At 43.4% G+C, this 14,905-nt stretch overlaps 2 protein-coding genes across 48 annotated transcripts in view; one reads left to right on the forward strand and one right to left on the reverse strand.

Moving 5' to 3' along the window:
- The window catches only part of CCNDBP1 (cyclin D1 binding protein 1), a 105,286-nt gene that overhangs the window by 83,075 nt on the left and 7,306 nt on the right, over positions 1–14,905 (reverse strand). For 2 of the 45 annotated variants that reach the window (XM_048050685.2, XM_048050687.2), the window contains exons 10-11: positions 14,015–14,061; positions 13,121–13,625 (exon numbers count right to left, since the gene is read on the reverse strand). The exons of the other annotated variants lie outside the window; for them this stretch is intronic. In XM_048050685.2, coding sequence (XP_047906642.1) covers positions 13,517–13,625; positions 14,015–14,061 — 156 coding nt within the window. In that variant the 3' untranslated portion in view covers positions 13,121–13,516. Of the gene's footprint in view, positions 1–13,120; positions 13,626–14,014; positions 14,062–14,905 lie in introns of those variants that run through there. 45 annotated transcript variants of the gene reach the window in all.
- Positions 2,801–12,763, forward strand: LOC106047157 (protein 4.2). Of its 3 annotated transcripts, none has more exons than XM_066978236.1 (13): positions 2,802–3,020; positions 4,829–5,014; positions 5,705–5,935; positions 6,539–6,657; positions 7,371–7,493; positions 7,886–8,063; positions 8,445–8,583; positions 8,959–9,062; positions 9,294–9,536; positions 10,551–10,868; positions 11,209–11,366; positions 11,768–11,928; positions 12,498–12,763. In XM_066978236.1, the coding sequence occupies exons 1-13, from the start codon at positions 3,011–3,013 to the stop codon at positions 12,646–12,648; spliced, it is 2,121 nt and encodes a 706-aa protein (XP_066834337.1). In that variant the 5' UTR covers positions 2,802–3,010; the 3' UTR covers positions 12,649–12,763. The 3 variants fall into 3 exon arrangements, with proteins under 3 accessions (XP_066834338.1, XP_066834337.1, XP_013053957.2); XM_013198503.3 differs by having other exon boundaries at positions 11,795–11,928; XM_066978237.1 differs by lacking the exons at positions 4,829–5,014; positions 5,705–5,935 and having other exon boundaries at positions 2,801–3,020.

The following is a 14,905-nucleotide window of genomic DNA, read 5'->3' on the forward strand; positions in this document are numbered from 1 at the left end:
TCAGAAGAAGCAATGCAAGAAGTGAGTGAAAAAAGACTAGAAAACCTGCACATGACATAAAGCCATTTAAATAAATCAGGACCAAAAAACTGTGAGGAGCTTCAGAGGGTTCTAAACAAGGCAGAACAGATGACAATATAACAACCGGTGAGATTCAGGTTAGTAAATGCACAGTTGGAAAGTGATTTTCAGTCACCCATCATGCAGTGTGTTATAGCAACCGTATCACGTGCAGAAAGAAAACAGCATAAAACAGGCAGCTCAACTGAGATTATAGCATCTTGTGTTTCTATGATTCCCACTAATGACACATTAGATTGCAAAGTAGAGAGGAGGAAACCTCTACAAAGAATTTTTATCATTAACAAGAACTCTCAGACTGAAATTAAATCTTGTTTATCATGACATACTTAATCTTGAAAATCATCTAGTACAAGACAATGCTTTGCTTGCTGGGGTGGGGCTCACGCACATTCTTCTGAGGCATCTGGTGTTGCGTACTGTCAGAGACAAGATTAGACTGGATGAACCTCCATTCTGATCCAGTCTGGCAAGTTGTACAAGCTTTTGCTTTTGTTGCATTTTAGAAACAAGTATAGGTTTGGACTTCTCCCAGATCTTGGATGGAAGATCTCAGATACCTAATTTCAGATTGCAAATTCTCACTAGGTGGAATGCCAGTACAAGCACTTGAGCACTGCCTGTAGAAGTCTCTCTTGTGTGTTATGCCTTTCAACAGATTTCCTTTTTAGACCCTTTTTGATGTTACGAGAGACACAAAGGGACTGTAAACTGTGAACAGAGAAGTACTTACTACGTGTTCATCAATGCATCCTACTTAGTAAATACTACTTGTAGTTGCAGTTTTGTCGAAGAAATGGTACTATCTACACACAGCCACTACAGTGCAGTGGTGATGGGATAAATACCTGCTTGTATCTAAACCACCCTCTTGGATTAGAGATTATTTCTGCAAAGGTGCATTTAAAAACACTGATCATGCAAAGACAGAGGTTTGAGCACGATCAATGGCTTACGACATGTGTACACTTAAAGACCATGAATCGGTAATTACATTCTGTGTTCAGCTCTTTATTAAAAAAGTTCAAAATACATATTAAAGTCATATATAATTGATAAAGAAAAAATATGCAAACAACCAACCGCCAACAACAACACAACCAAGGATTTTTCTGGAACATCTCCCCATTGTGCTTAAATTTAGGCTTTCTTGATTTCTGCAAACGCGTTGACCTCAATGCTTACTAATAAAAGTTGAAGTAGTTAACAATGTGCCCCTGTTGCCAAGAAGGCTAATGGTATTCCCTGGGCTGCATTAGGCAGAGCACTGCCAGCAGACTGGGGGATCCTTCCTCTCTACTCAACACTGTCAAGGCCACACCTGGAGTGCTGTGTCCAGTGATGGGACCCCAGTACCAGAGAGACATGGACATAATGGAGAGAGTTCAACAAAGGGCCACAAAGATGATGAAGGGACTGGAGCATCTCACATACGAGGAAAGGCTGAGAGAGTTAGGACTGCTCAGCCTAGTGAAGAGAAGGCTCAAGGAGATCTTAACATATATGAGTGAGCACATGAAGATGGAGCCAGGCTCTTTTCAGCGGTGCCCAGTGACAGGACAAGAGGCAATGGGGAGCAAACTGAAAGACAGGAGGTGCCGTCTAAACACCAGGAAAGACTTCTTTTACTGTGAGGGTGGCTGAGCAATGAAACAGGTTGCCCAGAGAGCTTGTGGATTCTCCCACTTTGGAGACACTCAAAATCCATCTGAACATGATCCTGGGCAACCTGCTCTAGGTAGCCCTGCTTCACATTGGAGGGGTAGACAAGATGACCTCCAGAGATCCCTTCTCTAACTTCAACCAGTCAGGAATTCCATGAAAATGAATCTATATATTTATAGCATAGCCTTAATTTACTAAGAGAATTTGTCTTTAGCTTACCTGATGCATAAAGTTCAATAAGCAAATAATAAGAAAAATGCCAGGAACATAGCACCGTATTTTGCATCAGCTATCTAATATAAATCCAATTGTCATTCTGGAATGACTACATCTACCTCCAAATCCATCAATGCATTTATAAGGGTTGGGTTCATTTTTCTTATTGTACATATGTCTACACTAATCTCTACTTGCTATTTTACGGCGTAGTCATTCAGCATCTTCATACTCCTCTACAACTTTTCCAAAGCTGTCTCCCTCATCTTTACTACTCAGAATAACCTGATCTAGTCAGGTGGCATCCCTGTCCATGGCAGGGGGGGTTGGATGTAGATGATCTTTAAGGTCCCCTTCAACCCAAGCCATTCTATGATTCTATGACTTCCTTTTATCTTATGGCAACTTTAAGAACAATATGTTATTTAGTCCAAGACTAAAGTGTGATGGTTTTGAATAAACTGCATTATGCTACAGAAATTCTGCTCTTTAGGTTTTTACTTTAAACAAGTTTTCTCATTTTGAAGTGTTTTCACGTTTTAAAGTTCGGAACAAGGGCACTGGATGTATTGACTTGTTTACTTCTTGAAGGGTTTAGTATCTAAGCATCTTATAGTTACAGTTGGAGAGCAGCTCTTCAACAGTAATATTTGAAGCACATTCTGTACATTGTTTAGGGCCAAGCCAAAATCTGCATTTCCTACTCTGGGGTCCCTAAAGCACAGCTCTTTGAAGAAACTGCCATCTAGAGGTTTCTAAAGGCTTCACATCCCACTGTGGAATTTAACCTCACCCGTAGACAGGAAAAGTCATCCCTTCTGCTCTTTAGTATGGCCTGAGAGATAAAAAAAACTCTTCGACTTCTGCACAGCAGGTCAGCAAGATAAGATGAAAGAGAGGTGGCAACATCACGTCCCACCCCTCTTAAAGAAATTGAGCAAACAACTTTGCAAATGGATTTTTTTTTTTTTTTAAAGAAAAAGGAAGGAGGCATTGCCCACCAGAGCAAGCAGGAGCTGAAGACTTCCACAGCACCAGGGAAACAGACATGGGCCAAGGTAAGTGAAAACCATCTCTGCTAATCCCAAGCATTTGCTGATTGTCTGTCAGGAAAAACAACTGTCCCTGCTCCAAGACAGTGTTCATGAGGCTAGAGGAAGAGAGGAGCTTCTTACAGTGCAGGAGACAAAGTCTGAGGGAGGTCAATTAACACGGACTTCACATAAACAGGGAAAACAAAAGATTGTATCGATGAGTAAGAGTAGATTGAGAGAAGCAGTAAGAAGCAGCTGTGAAAGATTGGAAGAAAGAGCAAGAGAGTTATCCTTAACGTGGGGGGTGGGGAAAAGGAATGTAAGCCAGACTACAAAACTGAAGCAGAGAGATGACTGTTTTAGCCACTTGAAGAAGAAGAGGGTCCAGGTTCCAGGCAACTTTAAAGAAAGTGACAATAAGATCCATGAAAAGTCATATGAAGGAGAGGAACCCAGACTCCCATACTGCATACAACTCAGCAGCCTACAAGACAGCCAGAACAGACATCTTCACAATACAGAAGAAAACACACAAGCTTTGAGTTGGTGCTGTAAAGTTTACACCAGCACAGGTATGGAACAGCCATAAAGGGACCTGAACTCCAGATCGCAAGAAGTAACTGCAAACAATGCAGCAGGGCTTCCACAACCAACAGAGAAGGGACTGCAATGGGAGGTATCGAGGTATCAATGAAGAAGACAAGGCAAATTAAACAGGAGGAGAAAGCAGACCAAAGAAAACTGCAAAGAGAAATAGTTGTCTTTTGCATGGGAGCAGCGGGTTTAGGCAGGAAGGGAATGCTCTGTGCATCTTTTCTAGCTGGAACAAAGAGAGAAACCTGGGTCTGAAAAAGGAGGTATATGACTGGATGCGTCATATAAAGGGCAGCTGTTACAACTCTCAAATTCAAGGACCTCAGTGATTATTTGAGAGCTGAAGATATAAGTGAGGTCAGGATGATCCCAAGGCTGAGAGAAATCACAATGCCATCTGCTTCTCCACAGAAAGTCTGGGAAGATTAAGAACACCACCAAAACCAGAAGAAAAGTGCAAGTAGGTGATCACACTAAGGCCACTGAGCACCAAATTAGATAAGAACAGGGTGCCTGAAATTGAGACAATTTTTTTTCTTTCTGTCACCAGACAGAGGCACGTATGTGTATGATGCATGCATATGAGACATGACGTTCTTCTGTCTCCTGTAGTACCTCTGTGTGCAAGATTACCGTGTTGTACAAAGAGGGAAAAACTAGTGTTTTATTTGCTGTGATCCGATATAGTTCCAAGACTACACAGCCACCATGCATTTGCACCAGCAGTGAAGTTTGGACCAGTTGCTGACGTCTGATGCACAGCAGACATATCTAGAACAGTAATTGCTAGAAGACCTTGCATCCACAATGTAAGTGGTGTGTGACAACTGGTCTCCTGCGCACAACTTCAACCACATATCCATATGGAGGAAAGCTGCTTTGAGTACACACCGTAAGACTCCAACTGTAGTCACAGTTGCATGCTCAGTGCTAACCACAATAGCTGTACCATTTGAAGGATCAGGTTTGTTCTATGTCCATTGCTGGGCAGGAGGAGCTTTTTTATAGTCACTTGGTTCACTTAACATTGTTAAGGTATAAGCAAAAGCTGCTCATTAGCCACTTGATAAGAGAACAACCAAGCTCATAGTGAAGGCCCTTACAGCTACTGGACTGGAAGTCTCAAGGGCATGGAGCACTGTCTGAGTGGAGAAACAGGTTGTATCAGGATGGGACCCAGGGCCAGAGTGTGGGCAGCTCACAGCCTCAAGCTCATTCTATCTCCTCTCATGCTACAGGTCTGAGCATCAAAAGATGTGATTTCAAGATCACAATGAACAACAATAACCACCACACAGAAGAAATCAGCACTAAAAGGCTAATGGTGAGGCGTGGGCAGCCATTCATTATCACAGTGGGCTTCTCATTTCCAGTATACAACTACCTGCAGCAGCTGAAAAGGACCTTCCTCATAGTACAGACAGGTAACATGACTACCATACTTTTTGGAGCTCTTGTACAACAGCCACCTGAAGAACAGAGCCAAAAGGCATCTCCATAGCTGGACAGATGTGCCCACATTTAGAAGTGAGGCAAAGAAACTGTTTATCTAAGCCAGAGCAGTCTCCTGCTGCTGGGACTGCAAGGTCAAAACTAAATCTTTTTCCCAAAACACATTGCAGCACGATAATCAATGCAAGCTCACTGCTCTTTGAAAGTGCTCATGGGATCTCTCCTCACTCCTGACTTTTGGTTTTGGTATATTTAAACTCAGCTAGTCTTTTACAGATGTTTTCTACTACAGAGTGTTTTTCAGCGAGAGCCCTGAGAAGGGCAGCACCATCCACTCCCAGCTTGCTCTACCATAATTTGAGTATTTCACTGTGACTTTTGTCACAAGACACTGAATCCCAAGAGCAACAGGCCTGTGCCATTCTGGCTGTTCCTCCGTTCTACACTCTATGAAATACACGTTTCACTATCAAAAAAGGTGGCCTTAGTCCAGTACTAACCTTAGGAAGGTTCAGTAAGCTTTAAGACAGCAGCATTAAGGTAAGCATTAGGCTTAAGTGTCCCACATGAAAGGATAGCTATGACTCCAGACCTAGCCATGGTCCCTAAAACATGCAGGGGGTGGCAATCTATGTGTGGAAACCAGATCTCTTTTGCTGCAGGACCGAATCCTTCCAAAACAGATGGAACTCAGGTTGAATTTCCTATCTCCCGCCTGGGAGACCAGAAGCAGTGGAGTGCAGCACTAGAAGAACAGGACCCATGTTTCTGGACCATCTCTGTGAACACGCCTGCCAATGCTCCCATTGGCCAGTATGCTCTGCTTTTACATGCCTCCAAGTCTTACTGTCTCCTGGGAAACTTCATCCTTCTCTTTAATCCCTGGTGCCAAGGTGAGGAGTCAGGAACAAAAAGGCAGTCTGGGATCAGTCACTTCACAAAAACAGTTTTGAGCTCTGACACTCTGCCTCTGGAAAGGCTAAGGCTGACCCTACCCAGTGCTTCCCTCTACTCCTGCCCTGCTCCTCTCAGCACTTCAGGAAGGAGACAGGGGCTTGTACAGGTAGCACAGCTTGAAGCAACCTGCCTCAGCACTCCTATCCTGTTCCTGAAGTACTCTGTTGCCAGAACCCTGTGGTCTTGCAAAGGAAAAAGCAGTTCAATAATTTATTTCCTATAATAAAGACTTAAGGATGAGTTAAGATTATAACTGGTTTGATTAATGCCATTGGATCTTTCTTAGGAACAGAGAAGTCAATAACGAGTAGAGTAAAAGAGCTAGCTAGTACAATAGCCTAGCTTTGTAGGATCTTTCTTAAGTTCCTCTACTTGAGCAGAGATTGCAATGAAATTTTTCTTTCCTGCCCAATTCAGAATCTGTGGTATTTCCCCAGGGTAGAATGCCAGGGACTGCCTAAGTGTAGCATAGTCTGCTGATGCAAGGGCATCTGAGACCAAGAATGCTTTTCTCCTTATGCTTTTTTCCTCCATTCTAGATGATGAAGTGTTCTTGGCTAATGAGGCACAGCGGCAGGAGTACATTCTAAACCAAGAGGGTATCGTTTACTGGGGGACTGAAAATGCAGTCCTGGCGCAGCCCTGGGACTTCAATCAGGTAAGAGGTCCAATATGTTTGTGTTCTCTTACAGCCACCAGCAGAGGAAGGGTGTCTATCTCCTGTACGTACAGAACGCAATTCATTCCCATGCTGTGACTTTGATGAAAGAGTCTGTTCTCTGCACCCACTGTCTTTCTCTAGGAACACACAGGAGAACAGGGACCTATGTATGAAGTCCCATAATCCAACGTATGTAGTTTTAGCTACTTTCTCAGCCAGTCCTTTTATGAAGAAACACATCAATCTGGGATTTATCTCTTCCTTTCATCAACAGATAAAAAATCATTTTGCAGAGCTTAGTAATACGGTCTGTTTTACAGATAAAGGGAGGACAAGATTTTCCAATTTGCCCAAGACTAATCTGCCAGAGATGAGACCTGGATTCTATTCCACTTTAGTGACAACAGATTAAACAAGTACCTCTCTGCCAACCTAGAGAGTGCTCCAGAAAAAAATCAGGAGTTTCCCTCAGTCATGGGATGCAGTATCATGCCAGTGCATTTCTCACTATGCTTCAATAAAGCCACAGTTCTGCCTTTAGGGTGTTGTGCTCCATCTTCAAATCTCTGCCTGGAGCTTTCCCCCACAGCCCACCTATATAAGACTAGCAGTAGAAAGGGAGAAAATCTGCACAGTTACAAGCCCTTGCAGGGATTCCAGAGAACAAAGGTTAAGGCCACATTTCCCAAGCTGTCGTGTTCTTGTTTTAGTTTGAGGAGGATATTGTGGACATCTGCTTCACACTGCTGGACGTAGGTGAACGCCATCAACGAGACAAGGATCACACTCAGCGCAAGAACCCTATTTACATCTGCCGCACAGTTGCTGCCATGGTAAGGAGAGTAGTCAGCAGCCTAGTCCCTAGCAGAGAAGATCTGAATGCAGACAGGCTAGTATATTCTTAATCCCAATTTACAGCAACCCACCGACTAATTGGTAAGACTGCCTGGGGCTGTTCCAAACATCGCCCACCTATCTCCAGCCCTTCTTGATATTCCTGCAGCAGACAAGTAGTGCTGCAGGAATTTCTTAGCAGTAGCAGCACACTTACTGAATAAATCTCAAGGGAGACTGTTGCACCTGCTCTGGCCAGTCACGATCTCCATGTTTTGCACAAAAAACTTTTTTGTTTCAGCTGCCTTGAAGGTAGTTCCATCAAACAGGATATGGTTTACCTACTAAGATGTAATTCTTTAATTCATCTTTCTCTACTCCTTCCCTGAAGCTGAACTGCGATGAGGTTAGAGGAATCATGACAGAATATGGGACCGGGAAATACTATGATGGGACATCCCCTTTCAAGTGGCTGGGCAGCAGCCCCATCCTCCGGCAGTGGGTGGCATTGCAGTGCAAACCTGTCCGCTACGGGCAGTGCTGGGTGTTTGCTGCAGTCATGTGCTCAGGTACGGTTGTGGTTCAAAGACTTGTGGGTTAAGTAAAGCCTTACCTGGTACACAGAACCTCTAGCATATGCCTGAATTCCTGGAAAAGCACAGATCCCAGTAACATAACCTTTAATCTTTAGGTGTGAGGCAGATCCTCAGAGTTTACTCATCAACATTTAACATTGCTAGCTTTGGGCTAAAAGAGTGTTAGTACACACCATTCACTGAATGCACCGATGACAGTTTACTTCTTGAAGGAACAGTGCTTCTTGCAAACTCCAGATATCAGGCCCGGTGCCATTCTGACAGGCCAAGTTTCAAAACCAGCTCAACATCTACCATCAAAGACACCTTTACGGCAGGATGCACAACTGATTCACAGCTCTTTCTTCTGCACAGTTCTGAGGTGCTTGGGAATTCCCACCAGAGTTGTCACAGGCTTCACATGGGCTCACAACACGAACAGCAGTCTGAATGTGGATGAGTATTATGACGAAAATGGGATGCTGCTTACACATGACAAGAGTGCCCGAGTCTGGTAAGAAAACACGGCAGGGTCCAAACTAAAGTTTGAGACAATACCTGGGTCTAGGAAGCGACTGAGAGAAAAAGGAAAAGGTAAACAGCTGCAGGGAGGTTAATAAGAAAGAGCTCAGCTGAGCTGCAGTGTACATGACTTGTTCTCGAGAAATCTCAGGAACCAAAAGCGAAGAGTGCTATATTGCTAGGGCCCACAAAGGAAGAATGACAACCCAAACCATCTGGAGAAACTACACTTACGTCAAAAAACATGGTCTCTTCCTGTGTGCTGAGTTCTTTCAAAGGAGTATTAATTTGCTGTGGTTTGGCTAAAAGTTTCCTGTACCTCAGGGCTCAGCATCTTGTTATAAGCACATGATGTTGTCTGTCACAGGACCTTCCACGTTTGGAACGAATGCTGGATGGCTCGAACAGACTTGCTACCAGAGTACAGCGGATGGCAGGCACTAGATGCCACCTGCCAGGAGAAAAGCAAAGGTAAGATATCAAAGACAGACTTGGGGAAAAAAGGGGGCGAATAAAGCAGTTCAATATTCCTTCCTTCTTCAGTTTCCAATGGAAGGATGGATAAGGGCAGGGAATCACCCCAAGGACTTCACACACTAAATCATCATTAACTCTTTTGGTTCGTGCAGCCTGTGGAGCTCTAAGCATAGGCCTGGTTGGTAAAGGCATCTAACTCTTAATTGGGCTGCATTTTCTCTTCAGGCGCATCCTTCTGTGGGCCAGCCCCTGTTCAAGCCATCAAAGAAGGGGACACTGAAGTGGATTATGATGTCTGCTACTTCTTTGCTGCCATAAATGCCAAGTGCCATGTCTGGATACACAAAGCAGATGGCATCCTCAAGCCAGCTTGCATTTGCACAAAGTATACGGGCAACAACATCAGCACCAAGAGTGTGGGCAGTGAACGCTGTGAGGATATCACACACAACTACAAATATCCTGAAGGTATGGGGTGGAAAAGCGTCTAAACACATCTCCTACTAGTGTTACAAGTGAAGAGTACAGAACTATACTACAGAGCCATACCAGAGCATTATGGTCATCCACTTCTCACTACTTCTTCCTGAACGGCACAAGAACACCTTACTCTTGCTGTCTACAGAATCAAAGCACAGGTCATATCCCAAAGTTTCATCCTGCTTAATTACCAGCTTACCAGAAGGCCAGGCATTTCTCCACCAGACACTCTCCTGTCCGGAAGACTTCCTTTCTTGACCTCTGTTAACCTGTAAACTCTGTACATTCATCTCCCATCACCCTTGTATTACATTTCAGACTCCAGCTTTCTGAAAAGGACTGCTGTGCTCCCAAATAGTCTAAATCCTCATAGGCTCCCCACGGAAGTGGTCATGGAATGAGCCTGCTGGAGTTCAAGAAGCATTTGGATAACACTCAGACACATGGTCTGATTCTTTGGGTGGTCCTCTGGGGACCCAGGAGTTGGACTTGATCATCTATGTGGGTCCCTTCCAACTCAGGCTATTCAATGATTCTATGACATCCCTCCCTCAAAAAGAAGCTCTCCCTTTAAAATCTATTACTCTGCCCAGTTCCCCAACTCTGCAATCTCATCTTAGCCTATGGCATGCTGTCTTCTTTGCTGCGGTCTATCCCAGGACAAGATAGTACTGCACCATAGCTACAGTTACAGAGGCGCAACTGTTCTCTTACTGACAGATGTTAGCACTAAAGTGTTTCAAAAACTAATAGAATTCTTTCGAAGTAGAATCTTTCAGGCACGTCCAACGTGCTGTCAGATGAAATTCTCAATCTGCTCCAACCAGAAGCTCAATGAGATGTCTCTCTATGCTCTAAGAAATAGTTGTCTACAGTACTGTTAGGACAATTAAACTCCATCCTTCTACATTTACTGCTCTACAATTACTACACAGGAAATAACACTGAAATATGCACTCTCTCCCCTCTCCCCCCTCCTCCCCCCTTTTTTTTTTGTGACAGGTTCTCTTCAGGAAAAAAAAATACTTGACAAAGTCTACAGAAGAATAAAGACACTTGAGACAACTACCAGCAGCAAAACAGAGTTCAGCTCCATTACTACTGCCCTTGAAGAGCCAGTTAACCTTTTTATCCAACTCCAGTCCAATAGTTCTCTGCTACTGGGACAAGATGTTCCAATTTCTGTTGAAGTGTTTAACCCCAGCGGTGGAGAGAAGGCAACTCATTTGGTACTTGGAGCCCAGTCTCTACATTATGGTGGCACACCCATTACCCAACTTTGGAAGAAAGAGTTTCATTTTATCCTCAAGAGCAATGAAGGTAAGGACTCTACTGGACGCAAGGCCAGAAAAGTATATCCTGTCCTCTCGTTTAGGAAAAATGCACTTAGCTTTAAGTCTGCAAAAGGCTGGCTGGAAAGCTGACTGTAGGCTATTCAAACAAATCACTTTGGTGGGGAGAAGAGGAAAACAAGCTGCAGCATGTTAGGTGGATCACCCTACAGATTTTTGAATTTGCAGATTCAGTTGGGGTCACTAAAGCTTTTAAATACTGCAGCTTTTAGTGCAGTGTTGGGTGCTAAACACTCCTAGGAAGCATGCAGTCTAAGAACTTAATATTAGTTGCATTGTCACCTCTATTTCACCACTCTGTATTCCAGCTACCACCCTGCAGGCCTCTGTGCCTTACTCACAGTACATAAAAGAGTTGGGAGAGAACCATCTGCTTCGTCTGACTGCCATGCTGAGAGACAAGGACTCCTACATATGCTTTGCACAGGAAGAGATCAGCATTTGTGATCCCCCTCTCATTATTAAGGTTAGATTGCTTCATCATTCTGTACTGCAGTGGTGAGAAAACAGCTTTCCTAGTCACAAGCAGCAGAAACATGCCTGCTATGTTGCATGGCTTTCCTCATACTGTCTTCTTTCAAAGCACTGAGACATCAGTTTGGGAAAAGCGCCGTGCTGCACTGTTGTATACAATACTCCTCCCACTTCTATCTCATCTATGTGTAAAGACAAGGAAATCCAGATGACTCGTAACTCCCTCACCAGTCCGCAAATCAGAGGCTGTAAAGGAAACTACAGAATACTGTAGTAGTAAAGAAAGCGAGCTGGACTTTGAGTCTTCCGGCAACTGGCAGCTCATGCTGGGACCTCTGGCACAAAAAAATACCTCTCCCTTTAACCATAAAAGTTTCTCTTTTCTTCTCTCAGTTTCAGCTCATTCCCTTCTTTCAACAGTTTCCAGAACACATGGTACAGTACCAGCCAGCCACAGTGGAGATCAGCCTCCTGAACCCTCTCACCGAACCCCTGGAGAAGTGCATGATAGTGGTTGGAGGGCGAGGGCTCATTTACAGACAAAGGAAGTACAGGTGAGTGCAAATTGATTGACCTAAGAACAGGATATGCAAAAACAGACACAATACAAGCTAGAGAAACCCCTGTCCTGGAAAGGCCTGCCCCCAGAATAAACAGGCAACAACAAGACAGGAGTAGACCACTACAGTTGAAAGCCCCAAGCACTCCCTTATTTAGGTGTGATACAGAAAATTTTCACACTGAAAAAGAGAAAAGCCAGATAACAACTTTCAGCAGATCTTCCCCTTCTCTGCTGAAGAGCCAGGTAAAATTGACTTAGCCAAGAGTCCTCCAAAAAGGCATCCTCTTCTCCACATGAAAAAGCAAAATTTTTCTCAGAAAGTTGCATTAGGACAAAGTAGATGACTCCATGGGGAGTTCAACCCTCACAACTCCCTCCCAAATTGGTGTCTGATCACAATTCCATCATGGCAGTTTAGGGGACTGCTAGTCTTTTTCTATTTACACCCCACCCCTTATTTTTTTGGCATCACACTCGTGTTTCACAAATGCATCTCCTGAGCCCTGTGAACAAGAAATGCAAAGAGGTGTGCTTCCTGTATAATCCCCTCTTGCCTTTCAGGCTGGGTTCTGTGCAGCCTGGAAGCACTCAACAGCTGCGTATCTCGTTCACTCCCACTGAAGCAGGGCCCAGAAGACTCACTGTGAATCTTACCTGCCTTCAACTCCAGAACCTGAAGGGCTACAAAAGTATCAACATTGCAGCTGCCTGATGCCCAGCTTAGAACAAGTCCTGCTGTCCTATTTGCAAGAGTGGTCACAATCTGTCCTCCTGACCTTTGGCAAGCATAGATGTTAAAAGTTTATTTAAAGTTATATTTAAAACCATGTCCGACTTGTATTATTCATACAAACTCAACTCTCTCCCATCTGCAACTATATCCACTCTCAGATCTTGCAAGTTGAACCTTCCTGTGACAAAGATGGGCTAAACGCTCAAGCAGATGCTGTATTTCTTTGTGCATACCCGCTGAACTCACCAGTGCTTAGTCATTCTTCCCTTGTGGCAAAAAAAGCATATCTTAGAACTTTGAAGTGATGATCGATGTAGTATTTCTCTAGAGATGTACTCATATCCTACAGATCCTTGAAGTTGATAAAGCAGCAGACAGCATTTTCTATTGCTTTCTTAGGGAACAGAAGAGAAGAAGATAATTTGCCCTTCTCAATGTTAGACACAAAATATCAGCATTGTATTTTTTAATGGCTCATTTGGCTTGCAAAAGCAGCAAGATCCTATTCTTCTATGTATATTCTCTGCCACCTGAGAACAGATGCAGCTAACCAAGCAAATCTAGCAGCATTTTATTGTTCTTTGAACCCCACGGCAGTTGTAATGTCTGAAAAACTGGGCACATTCACAACAGTAAGATTCAGCACTGCACCATCCCAAGAGTCCAAGCAAAATGACACCACCTGCAATTGCAAAGGGTGATTTTTTGTGAGTTTTGCCAGGTGGCATCGAAGTTCTCTCTTAAGAGCACTGTCCTCATCATTCTCCCTGTAGCTGGAGAATGGCCAGATTCCCTGGAAGAGCATACATCGGGGCCAGTAGCAGCTACACATGCAGACACAGAAGAGCTAAAGTTCACCCTGTGTGAAGTTCTTGATTTTGTCCATGTTGTGATCTACTGCACCAATCAGAAACTGCACCCAGCCTTCCTCTGATGGTGGACAGACATGGCTTGTCCTGCAAAAGTGGAGGAAATTCATTAGGAAGGCCACCTTGGGGGTTTTATATCTATGTATCCGGAAACCCCCACAACACATACATATTGTGAAATCCCGAATTACTGCATCATTAATACAGGACCATTATAGCTCCACAGTACTTTGAGGCACGAAGAAACAACATCCACGTCTCTAGTTCCACACTTTGACACATATATGTCCATCTTCAGCAGTAACCACTTTAATTCCTGACATTCTATTCCTATCCCATTGCAACTGTATAACATCAGAATTATTCCAAAATGACAGCGTTTTCTGCCTAGAAATGAGTCATCTTTGACAGGAGGCAGAAAGATATCAACTTCCATAGCAGACATCACATGCTTATAAATTGTAACTCATACTCACTTTGTAATCTCTAAGACTTTCTTTAATACCGAGGCCAACTTAGCAGCCTAGAAAGAAGCAAAAGGGAAATAAAGTACACCAAACATGGAAAAAGGGGGTCCAGCAATACTGGAAAAAAAGGGAAGGTGCAAGAATGCCTGACACAGCCAAAAATAAGTAAAACTGCCACAGATCCTGATGCAAAAGGAAGCAATCTAACACGGGTGGGAGTATCGCCTGACCTGTTGCTGACTGGGACACGTAAAAATACAGACAGATCGTTTTTTGAAGTATACATTAGTATGCTTTTTTTCTTTAAAAAGATAAGTCTATTAGAATTTGGTAACTGATAGTAGGAGATGAAGTTATAAGTGACTCACTGTAATACAATTTGATATTAAGCAATACTTCATTAACTGTAACAACAACAACAAAAAAATCAAGCCACTGGCCAAATGTATGAAACCAGAATAAAGAATTTCAGATATGAGAAAGTATATACTTAATCTAGGTTGGAAGGGACCCCTGGAAGCCACCTAAGTACAACCTCCTGCTCAAACCAGGGCAAACCTCATAGTTCTGTCAAGTTGCTCAGAGCCTTGCCCCATCAAATTTTGAGCATCTCCAAAGATGGAGATTGCTTCTCATGGAAGCAATGGACATTACTTCTCTGAGCAGCTTATTTCACTTAACAAGTGAAACATGTGCTTAACCATGCTCATCGTGAACGTTTTTAATTTCTTTAATTTAGATCACTTTATTTGAGCTAATCTAAATTACCCAGGGAAAAAAGTAGATATAAGGTACATTGGCAGCCTTAGACCTCACTTTCCTGAGGTACTGTCACTGGATATCTCTATGGATTAGAGTTTAGAGCCAGTGCTAGAGTGGACATTTTCCCCAAAATAAAGA

The sequence above is a fragment of the Anser cygnoides genome, chromosome 16 (assembly GCF_040182565.1).
Source record: "Anser cygnoides isolate HZ-2024a breed goose chromosome 16, Taihu_goose_T2T_genome, whole genome shotgun sequence".
NCBI lineage: Eukaryota > Metazoa > Chordata > Aves > Anseriformes > Anatidae > Anser > Anser cygnoides.